Below are 11,339 nucleotides of genomic sequence, written 5' to 3' on the forward strand. Positions count from 1 at the left end.
CTGATGGTCCCACCCAAGGCCTCCTCCGAAACAGGCCGCACTGGTGTTCCAGAAAGGCTGAACTGGGCAGAGGGGACCTTGGGCCGCGTGGCTCAGCGTAGACTGAGGGCGACACAGGCTGGGGGGAGTCTGGGTGACCTCACTACCATGCACGCCTGGAGACCCCACGGTCCACAGGCTCCCAGACTTGTGGGTGCCAGGGATGGGGGCGTCTGGGTGGTCTCTTTCTGTCTTGCAATCATTTAGTTCCTTACAGAAAGAATCTTCCTTTACAAAAAGAATCTTCCTTTACAAAAAGTCCATGGGCACCGGGCGGGTCGATATTTTCCACAGTGCCAGGAAACACTGATTTCTGCAATGGCCCTGGTTCAGGCAGGTCGCCCAACCCAGGCCACTATACCTTCCATTCAGCACTGGGGTACTGGTAGCAATGCCCACGGTGCGGGGGGGGTGGGGGCTGTGTCCTCGCTCCTGGTTTCCCTCATCGTACAGTGGGCCAGGCCACAGGCAGCTGGCCCTGCAGCCCCCCACCCACCTGCCCAGTCCTAGTCATTCTGGTCCTTTCCAAAGAGATAGGTGGCTCCCTGGAGCTGAGCCCCTCTCCCACCACCCCTCCCCCGCAGTGTCCTTGTCTGGAAGAAGGACAGGGAGGGTCACGAGATCTGCTGATTTGAATCTCAGACTCAACAAAGAATGCAGCACAGGAACCCACTTACACTGAAACTGTTTCTGTGCCTCTGACAGCCAGATTGCTCGGGGCTCCTGTCTTCATCTGACGGCCCCAAGTGGAGGGCTGAAGCCAGGTGGAGGTTGTGGAGACACAAAGCTGGGTGGAATTAATTATCTTCCGTGATGCCCAGCCTGGAGGGAGGGCTGGGGCGCTGGGCCAGTGCGGGGAGAGGAGGTCCAGGGCTGGAGGGCAGGATGGGCACCCCCACCTCCCTGACAAAGGATCCTGCCTTCTTCCATCCCCTGGAGGGCAGCCCTGGCGGGCAGGGGCCTCACCCTCCTTGGGGTCAACCCTGGGGAAGGGGGGCTTCTGGCCAATAGTAGCAAGGGCTGTGGCAGGGCTGCCTGCTGGGACAGCCTGAAGGTGGCACTCACCTGCCCAGACCCTGGCCTCCGTGCTGCCCGCCCTGGCCCGGGCCTGCCAAGCTCGCACTCCATCGTCCAGCCGTGGGCGGGGGAAGGCTCCCTCCATGTCTCTCAGCGAGGTCCCCTCCAGCCTGAGGGACAGGCCCATAGCTCACGAAGGCCGGGGAGGCCCCAAGGCAGGGAGGGGTGGTCAGAAAGCTCCCCCAGTAGCCCGCACCCCACCCCAAAAGCATGTACTCTGAGACACTTCCCCACCCCACCTAGGCCAGGGCAGCCCCAGGCTGGTCACTGCCGACCAGCTGCCTCCTGGTGTACTTGGGGTGGCCCCAGCAGCAGCTACCCCCTCCCTAAGACAGTGGAGGCCTTCCCAAGTGACTCTGAGGAGCCTCCCTGGGCCTGCCCCAGTGCCACTGGCTCACTGGGACACTGAGGGGTGTCTGGGGTCCATAGCTGATTAAAGGTAGCATCTTGAAGGGCATAGTTCTGGTCTCAGGAAACATCTGTGTGGCCCCAATAGGTCCCCATGGCCCAGTGGCCCTCAGAGCTGCTGTCCCACCACGGGGGCTCCATGCAGCAGATCAGACCAAGGGGCTCCGACCTCCAGCTGGGCAGACCTGGAATCCTTGATGAAGCCCTCGTCTGGCTCAGTGTCCAGCAGGTATCAGGAGCTCCAGAAAGTTTGCTGACACCATCCATCCCCAGGCCTCCACCCACCCAGTGTGTCTTCCTATCTGAAATGCCTGCATTAGAATTTGACTTGTTTGAACTTAAAGATTGTCACGTGTTAAAATGTAAATGTCCACCTCTCCCTGTGACAGTCAGTCCATCACACTTTAGTATGAATTAATGGATTGGAGGGACTGGGATGAAGGGCAGATGATTTCTAGGACAGAGCAGGACAGAACAGAGCCTCAGCTGACAAAGGAAGCTGGTAGGCCCTGAGGGGCACCAGGGAGGGGCCAGTGAGGAAACAGCCCGCCTACCTGCCCGCCTCGTGGATTCTCAGAAATCTGTGGTTCTGCCAAGTCGGGGGACCAGCCCAGGAAGGAGAGAAGAGGGCAGGCTCTTCCCTATCCACTGAGCCACCCCAACGTCTACACCTCAGCTCCGAACCAGAGTTTGCTGGACTCTTTAAAGATCAGCCAGCATTTAAAGTGGAAACATTTAAAGATCATCAAATTTGTCATGTTTGAATTTGGAGACTGGTGTGACTTTGGAGTGTCACAGATGCGTTTTTAGCCCAGTGCAGTTCCCACGGCGTCCCCCACCCTCCTCCTCTCACTACATCTGAGGCCGTCTCCTCCTTCCTCCCTTCTCCGCTTTCTCTCTCCTCTCTCTTTTGAAGGACATCTTTGTGGCCCTCCGAGATTTGTGTCTGACGAACTTCAGCGCGCCACCTCTGGACACAACGCCTGCTTCCCTGGGGGCAGGATGCTGAGTGCTGCCAGCAACACCTGGTTTAATGGATAGAGAATCTAAGGCCAGGGGCCGGCCCCGCGGTGGAGTGGTTGAGTTCAGTGCACTTCAGTGCGCTTCGGTGGCCCAGGTTCACAGGTTCCAATCCCGGGCACAGACCTACACCACTGCCATGCTGTGGGGACGTCCTACGTGTGAAGTGGAGGAGGATTGGCACAGATGTTAGCTCAGGGCTGATCTTCCTCAGCACAAAAAAGGAAAAAGAAAAAAAGAATCTAAGGCCAAAGCAGAGTGCCTAGTTGAGGTCCCCACCTGACACCCTGTGGGGACAGGAAGGATGTTACAGGCACATGGGTTCTGCCTCCTGACCTTTCTACCATCAGAGCCGGATGTGTTAAAAGATTGCTTTCCTACCAAAAACCATTACAAACAACTAATTATTATTTCCTAAATAATTAACTCACTTCCCTGTTTTTTGTGCATCAGAGAGAGACCTCCCATGGGCAGGAGTGATCTGTTGCCCCCCCAAAGACAGAGGGATGTCAGCTTGGGCCAAGTATTGCTGGGCAGGACGTTTCCTATCACATTACAAAACCTCATCTTGTACCAACTTTAGGAAGGAAGGGGTATTTGGTGACTCATGAAACACAAAGGTCTGGGGCTAGCTTCAGGCAAGGCTGGATCCAGGTATTCAGACAATGGCTCCAGGAAGCTGTCAGTGTGGCTTGGCTTTGCCTTGGCTGCACCAGGGGTGCTCCCTCCACAGGGCAGCCTTGGTGAGGACAGTGTTGGAGGCCACCAGGCCCGCCACCCCAGCTGAAGGGGAAGATCTGTGTCCCAAGGTCTCAGCCAAAGTCCCAGGACTGCGGCTTTCTGGCTGGGCTGGGGACATGCACCACCCCAATACTCCTGACTCAGCAGAGGCAACTTTTCCCAACTCCTTGTGCATGGCACAGGGGAGAAGGTACAGTCGGTGCTCAATATGAGCTTCGTGTTAAGATCAACAGAGCCGAGATCGGGCTCTGAGGCTCAGAGGAGCTCTTCCCAATGCGCCCCCAGGACAGATCTCCCCACTGTGCTCTCCATCCTGGGGGCACAGACATGGTCCCCTAGGAAGGGTGGTGGGGACCAGCTCACACATGGCTGTCCCCCATGGGGCCCAGGGGAGAACCCAGTGGCCTGAGAAGATGGAGTCCTGGCCCCACTGACAGCTGAGTGTGGGATGTGGGTCGAGTCATCCAGCCTCTGGAGCCCCGGTTCTCATGTCTGCAGGATGGAGAGTGTGAGCATCCCTGTGGGGTGGCTATGAGGACATAGGAGCTCCAGGAAATGTTGGTGGGAGGGTTCTTTGCGCCCCAAGCCCAGCCGCGAGCGTCAGGATGGCACGGGGAGGTAATGGCCAGACGGCCTCGTGCCTCCCCCACATCTTGAGGCTCCAGAAGATGGAGCCATCCTTGTCTTGGCCCGGGCTCCCCAAAGGAAGCGTTGAATAACTTGGCCTTTTGCAGAAGCATGAGGAGCTGCCCGCTGGGCACCCTGAGAATGTAGGGCCTTCATCCCAGGTTGAGAAGGACCCTCACTCAGCATGTGCCCAGAACCTGTTCCTAGTGGGCACCTCCAGGGCCAGCACCGGGGCAGGCAGGGCGGCTGGACACACACACAGCCAGTGCCAGCCTGAGGGGCCCAGTTGAGAGGACCCTGTGGGCCCCTGCTGACCTTGAGACCCTATTTCTTGAGGGCTGGGCCTCAGCCCCGCCACACAGGAGGGCTGACAGGTGGCCCTGATGGGAGCCAGGCTGTCCACGTGCACCCAGGGCAGAACCCTACATCCCGGGCATTGCCGAGGTCCTGAGGGACACCTCCTCCCCAGCCTGGTGCCCCTGCAGCCTCTGCACCTTTCCCAGCACCCACTGTTAGGTCCGGGCCAACCGCACAGCCCAGCTGGACCAACACTTACAGGCAGGCTGCCCAGACTACGCCCGTCCTGGGGCCTAGGGCTCCCTCCCTCCATGCCTCATTGTCCTCAGAAGCAGGGCCCCAGGGGCATCCCCTGCCCACCCCTAACCCTCCCTGCCTTGGGGCTCTGCCCCTCTGCCCCCTTTGCCATGTGATCTTCCTCCAGTCCCCCCCGGCGTGGCCCCTGCAGCCTCTCGGGGTGCCCCGCCACCAGGCTCAATGAATGTTTGTAGAATGAATGAATGAATGAAATGCCACCTCCTCAGACAAGCCGGTCTCCTGGCTTATGAGCCGGCTGCCCCCTCCCCTGGGTCCTCTGCCCATTGACCTGCCCCGCAGTCTCAGCCCCTTTGGGAATGGCCCTGCTCATCGTCAGTCATTTGTTTATCTGCCTCCCGGCAGACCTGCACCGAGCACAGCACCTGGCACACAGTAGGTGCTCAATAAACCGCCGCGGCTATGGGTGTGGGTGAACATCTCGGGGGGCGGCGGCTGCCAGCTTTGTCTCTCCTCCCGGCGTGTCTGCTTCTAGGAGAAAGGCCCCTTGGCGTGTTTGTTTGCTGCAGGACGCGGCCCAATAGACTCCGTGTCTTTCTTCTCTCCTCCTCCATCCCCTGAGCAGGAGCTCGGAGAGCAGCCGTTTCCAGAGATTGAAGGCAAAATTGCTTGGAAGCCTGCGCTTTTATCCCCCAATTTGTAGCCATTTAGCAGGGCCGGGTGGAGGGGCAGGGGGGGCCCCGGCTGTGCTGTTGGCACGGAGGCGCCGCTGAGCCCCGATGGCTGTTTGTCCTTCCCCAGCCAGCTCCGTGCTGCGGGGACAGACGTGCTGGGGGGCCAGGCAGGGCTGCGCGGGCAGCACCCTGGGGCCTCCAGGGCCTCGAGCTCTGGGCCCCGCAGACAGTGGTGTCTGCTGTCCCTGCCACCACCTTCCCCTGCTGTCCCTACTCCAACCTCTGCTTGTGACAGCACCCAGCTCCTGGGGGGGAGCCCCCAGGGCCGGGAAGAGAGTCCTGCTTGACCAGAGGGGTGCCTGGTAGCGGGAGAGAGCGGAGGGGAAGGGCTGCCCGCCTAGGACCCTGGAGGAAGCTGTCTGGGCGCCTGGGGAAAGGAGGGGCAGGGACAGCTGCGGGGCGAGCGGTCTGCGGGAGAGTGGTTTCAACACTGCTGTGAACAGCTTCTCCCTCGGCAGTGGTGATCTGAGTCGGCGCTGACCTCGTCTCGCTGCTGCCGACCAGACCCACGGCACCGGGCCATACGAGGGGGACAGGGGACCGGCGAGGGTCTCTCTCTGCCCTGGGAAGAGAGGCTGTGGTCAGAAGGACTGCGGAAGTGGGGCCAACACGGTGGGGAGAGAATGAGAGGCTGTGTCCATGAGGTCAGGAAGGAGGGCCCTCGTGGCTGGAAAGGAGGGGAGGCTTCCTGGAGGAGGCAGCATTTGACCCACCTGAGTTTGTATCTACCCTAAATTGGGGTGGTCTTGCCCCGTGCTGAGTGGACTCTGAGTCCCTGGAGTGAGGGCCAGGGTCTGCCCTGTGCGTGGAGCCCTGAAGCCTGATTGCTCATTGGGCCCATGCTCACCTGGCATCATCCTCGTCTGCTCCTTCTCCTCGTCCCCATCTGTCCCCTTCAGTCCTGCCTCCAGGCCTTTGCCCAGGACAGTTCCTCTACCAGAGGTGCCTCCCCTCCCTCAGACATGCCCTCCCTTCCACCCCTGGAGTTCAGCTCCAGCACCCACGCCCCCTGGAAGCTCCCCAGGTGGAAGATCGCGGCCAAGAAAGACAAGAACCCCTGTCCCGGGTGAGGAGGCTGCATCAGGTGGGGGCTGTGGGTCGTATTCTCAAGGCTTGAGTGAGCCCCTTCTCAGCACCATGCCAGCCTCCTGAGCAGGTGCACATGGGTCCCGTGGGTGGGGGCACCGCTGGGACACATGTCCCTTTTGGGATTAAACCCTGGTATATGGGAGGGTGGGTCCTGCCTCCCCACCACAGTCCCTCCACTGGAAGGGAGAACTGAGGCCGGCGGAGGGGCAGGCTTGCCCCTCACACCCATCTGGGTGGTCCCGTGTCTCCCTGGGGCCCCAACTGATGCACCGGAGCTCGGCCCATCCACCACGAAATCCTCAGGAATCAGCACCAATAAAAAAATACACTTTACTGTGGACCTCAGTGTCTGCAGGCGCCGCGCAGCAGGCGCGCAAGGAGCAGAGCATGCAGAGCGCCAGCCAGGTGCACAGGACGCGGCGAAGCGGCCCCTCCACTCGGAGGCCCCAGCCCCTGATCTCCTTTGACCTCTCCTTCAAGCCTCAGGACCCTCAGGGCACAGCTGGCTCCCTCCTACCCGTCAACCCCAGGGAACTCTGGGTGAGCAGACAGACGGGAGGGGCAGCCTTCTGGGGGAGCAGGCGTCCGGCGCTCCGGCGGTTCTCAGAGCTGCCAGTCAGGGCCCAGCAGCCCGAGCCCGGGGGCGGGGTGGGCAGAAGCAGCTGGCACAGCTCAGCCGGAAGCGGGAGGAAGGAGGGCGTGGGAGCCCACACCTGCCAATCCAGCCCTGAGCTCCTCAGCAATTTTGTCTCTCTTGATTAAACATCCAAGGAACATCGAGTTCACGGATGTGTTGTCTTCCTCCTGAAACACCCAGAATGGAAAAGCAGAGAACGGCTGCGAGGTTCCTGGGGCACTTGGCACTTTGGGGCAGAGAGAGTTGGAGGGAAGCGGGATGAAGGAGCTGGGCCCCTGGGTTAAGCAGGGGACAGGTAGCAGCAAAGCCTGCGGCCCAGGCTTGTCTGGGCAGGTGGATGGTGGGCAGGTGTGTGCACGTGCAGGGGCAAACCACTGGAGCAGGAGGCCTGGAGCACACCACGCGCTTGCTTTGGGAAGAACATCGGGCAGTAATTGTGCGAAGGGTGGACACCACTGGCCATCGCACTGTCTGTATGGGGTGGACAACGTGGCTGGGGCCCCTGGATTGTCCCTCCTGGGGTGGAGCTAGGATTTGGGTGGCAGGACCAGCCACCCATGTTTTGGTTCAGGAAGTGAGGGCCCCTCTGGCCAGCCTGCCAGGCTGCCTCCATTGCAGGCAGCTGGTCTAAGAGAGGTTGCCATGGCATTTAGGATGGACCCAAGACAAGGCGTGCCTCACACCTGGGGGGCAGCCAGGTGAGGGCAGCGTGGCCTGGCTGCCTAGGAAACAAGGGCCTCGAGGGGGGGTGGCAGTGGGTGGGCCCTGCCCCAAGATGTCCCAGGTGCCCGCAAAGGGCCAGCTCACTTCCAGCAGTGCTCCAGAGAGCTGTGGGGCTGGATCTTGAGCTTCTGGGGGCAGAGCAGCTTGGTGAAAGCTCGGCGGAAGCTGTAGTGGCACAGCGGGTAGAGGACAGGGTTGACGGCCGAGTTGGCCCATAGCAGCCAGAAGGATGTCTCGTACCAGTAGTCAGGGATGCAGTGGCCATGGCAGGCGGCCCGGATGATCATGAGGAGTGTGTACGGGGCCCAGCAGAGCCCGAAGATGCTCACAATGACGGCCAGTGACTTGGCCACCTTCTTGTCCCTCGACAGCCGGAAGCGCTGGGTGATGCTCTGGGACACCATCTTCATGCGCTTCTCCAGCGACACCGAGGACGCCGAGGGCTTGGAGCCCCTCTTGAGCGAGCGCGGCCGCTCGGTGCCTCGCGAGGAGCTGCCCGAGCTGGAGGTGGGCGAGGCCGCGGCACCCCCACCGCTGCCACCCCCGAGGGCCATCTCCCCAGCCTCGGCGCCAGGGGCCGCCTCGCCAACCCCCACCCCGTACCTGTGCAGCGGCAGGGCCTCCCCACGCCCCTTCTGCCAGCAGCCCCAGCAGCCTGGCACCGCCGGCGGTGGGGAGGGCTGGGCCTCGGGAGGGGGCTCCGGGCCGGCTGCCTCGCGGGCCCCGTCCAGCCGGACGCGGGTACGCCTCTGGATGTTCAGGTAGATGCTGAGGTTAAAGAAGGTGACGCTGAGGAAGGGTGTGAAAAACTCGAGGGTGGAGGCCGTGATGAGGAAGTACCAGTTGTAGAAGAACTCGGCATAGCAGTGGCCCTCGGGGATGGAGCTGCCACCGGACAGATACTCCCAGCTCAGGATGGCCGGCCCGTACAGCAGGAAGGCCAGCACCCACACCAGCACCATTTTCTGCACCGCCCGCCGCGTGTCGCCCTGCTGGGCCCGATAGGAGACCTGCGGTGAGAGACGCTGGGTCAGGAGGGAAGGGACTGAGCCCAGGCCAGTGGGGTGCTGCCAGTGTAGTAGAATATTGGCCTGGGAGCTCCCCTGCAGCCTCTAGGCCTCTGTGCATGTGCTTTTTGCTTTTCCTCCCCACCGCCCCCTTCCCTCTGCCCCACACATCCTGGCCTGGCTGATGTCCTGTCACATTCTCTTATAGCCTCGGAACCTCCTCCAGACCAATCTGAAGGCTAACTTGTGCCAGGCTGCCTGTTTAGCACTGCCACCAGCTGTGCGCTCCCGGGGGGGTCTTGTCATGGTTCCCCATCTGCTGAGTATCTGCCATGTGCCAGGCTCTGTGCTTGGCACCTTTTGGATATCATCTCACTTAATCCTCACAACAGCTCCATCATTATCCTCACTTTCCCTATGGCTCAGGGAGGGAGGGAGAGACCACAGGAGGATCCATTCAAGGCGGCAGAGCTGGGGTTTGGCCCAGGTCTGTCTGACCCTGAATTTATGCTCTCTGCATTCTGTGCCACAGACCCTCTAGACTGGGACACATGTGCACCCCCACCAGAGGTCCCTGGAGTGCCCGATAAGCCATCAAAGAGAAGATGAGAATACAAAGGAGAGACCTCTGCTCCAGTGCAGCCAGCGTGTGCCTGCATGGCACTGACGCAGGAAGCTCAGGCAGTCCAGGGTCCCTAACTCATGGTGGCCACTCACAGCAAGGGAAGCTTGTGAAGCCAAGCACCAAGGGCTGTCTTCCCGGGGTCCACACATGAGCGCGCACACACACACACCCCTGTAGGGGCTACCATCAAGGGCCTCTGACCCAGATCCTCCCTCAGCTCCAGGGACTTCGGACATGCCCCAGCACGGAGCCTGAAGTGACCGCCACCTTCCTTCAGGAACATCTGATGCCGGGTCCAGACTGCGAGGACAGTGCGTCCCAGGAACAAATGGCTACCGAATGGGCAGCTGGCCATAGAGCGCCTGGGGTGTCCGGTATGAGGCCACCCGGGACCAAGCCCACTCGGCACTGCCCACAACAAGGAAGGGGCCAACCTCTTACTGGTGCCTCCTGTGGCCCTCCTTCCCCGAGGAGTGAACGCGGGCACCCACACCCCGGACTCACGGCACGAGTGACCGACAGGAAGCGATCATAGCTGATCAGCACGATGTTGAAGACGGAGGAGGTGCAGAGCAGGTAGTCCACTACCAGCCACAGCTTGCAGAGGCCCCGGCCAAAGGGCCAGCGGCCTGTCAGCACATAGGGCACGTAGAGCGGGATGCAGAAGGCTCCTGAGGCAGAGAAGGGCATGGTGGGCCATGGCCGGAAAGGGGCGTGGGGTCAGATCCACCACAGTGGGGAGATGAGCAGGACCCGGGAGTCACACCGTGGCCACCTTCCTGGGGCCAGCAGCCCTCACCTTGCCCACCCCTCCACCCCATCTCCTAGGCACACCCTCTACCCTGCAGCTGGCCTTCAACCCCTGCCCAGCCCCTAGCCCCATTGGTATCCCCTGGACTTGGGGGCAAGGGGGAAGGTCCAGTCATGAGCACCTCTGGGCACAATGACGGAGACCCTGAGCCTTGATTCAGTACCTTCCAGGCTCTGTTCAGCCTTCCCAGCCCCAAAAGGGCAGATGAAGGAGAATCGCCTCCCCTCCTGCAGCATGCTGGACCCCAGCCCCTCTCCTGGCCTTTGGACAGCTCTTCCTCGTCAGCTCAGAAAGGGAGAAAGCTTTTCTCCTGACTCAAAAGCTGCCTGGCCACCGCTTGCCAGCCACTCCCACCGCCAACCCCGGCTCCAAGAGCGGGCAGACGCACCTCGCAGCCCCAACAGGTGTCTGGCGCTCCAGCCCCCTCCGCGCCCCGCCCCCCAGCTGGCAGCAGCGCACGGACACGTGAGAGCGCGCTCCTAGAAGCATCTCCCCACGCTCTCGCCGTCTTCTCCCCGTCCCCTCCCCCAAACACGGCTCTAAAACCCCCCCCCCCTCCCCTCCCCCAAACCTCCCCCCAGCGCCCTCTGCGCGTCCTGAGTCCCCGCCGCCTTTGTTTGGCTACAACGCAGGAGCCAGCGCTGCACCCGGAGCCGCTGCGCCTTCCGCCTCGCCGAGCGCCCGCCAGCTTGGGCCCCTTTCCTGGGGCATCCCTCCCCAGTCCCAGGCCCATGGCCAGGGAGGCAAAGAACTTCGCCCGCGCCCACCGGCGCCTCCTCCCCAGGCCAGGCCCCCTGGCGGGGCGTGTGCCCCAGCAAAAGGCACCCTAGGTCCGCGCTCCAATCCCCACTGGCTGGACCAGTGGGCGCTCCTGGCTCAGGGAGGGCCTGGGGGGCTTTACCCACGAGAAAGTCGGAGATGGCGAGGTTGAGCAGAAAGAAGTTGTTCTGGGTGCGGAGGCTCGAGTCAGCCACGAAGGCGAGCATGACCAGCGCGTTGCCCAGCACCGTGGCCACGATGAGCAGCGCCATGAGCGCGGCCAGCACCGCGGTCCAGGCGGCGGAGAAGCCGCGCGCCCCGCCCGCCGCCTCTCCCGCCAGCGCCCCCGACGCGTTCAGCGGCCCGTCGGGCGGCGAGCGCTCCATGGCCCCGCCGGCTCACGCGGCGCCGGAGCGCGGCGTAGGGCGCGGATCGCCAGCCAGGCGGCCGGGAGGGGCCCCGGCTCGGGAGCCTGGTCTTTGCGGGCTCT

General features: G+C 62.1%; 1 protein-coding gene across 1 annotated transcript; it reads right to left on the reverse strand.

Annotated features, from left to right (window-relative positions):
• Positions 1–7,727: 7,727 nt before the first annotated feature.
• Positions 7,728–11,235, reverse strand: HRH3 (histamine receptor H3). Its single transcript, XM_046680097.1, has 3 exons — positions 10,992–11,235; positions 9,784–9,950; positions 7,728–8,657 (listed from the first exon to the last, which is right to left on the reverse strand). Exons 1-3 carry the CDS (start codon positions 11,233–11,235, stop codon positions 7,728–7,730), a joined length of 1,341 nt encoding a protein of 446 aa, XP_046536053.1.
• Positions 11,236–11,339: the final 104 nt, after the last annotated feature.

Source organism: Equus quagga, chromosome 12, assembly GCF_021613505.1.
Source record: "Equus quagga isolate Etosha38 chromosome 12, UCLA_HA_Equagga_1.0, whole genome shotgun sequence".
NCBI lineage: Eukaryota > Metazoa > Chordata > Mammalia > Perissodactyla > Equidae > Equus > Equus quagga.

Coding starts and splice junctions, on each gene's coding strand:
- HRH3 (XM_046680097.1), bottom strand. CDS start 11,235: ATGGAGCGCTCGCCGCCCGACGGGCCGCTGAACGCGTCGGGGGCGCTG. Junction 9,951..10,991: donor CATCTCCGACTTTCTCGTGG/GTAAAGCCCCCC, acceptor TCTCTGCCTCAG/GAGCCTTCTGCATCCCGCTC. Junction 8,658..9,783: donor TCCTGTCGGTCACTCGTGCC/GTGAGTCCGGGG, acceptor CTCTCACCGCAG/GTCTCCTATCGGGCCCAGCA.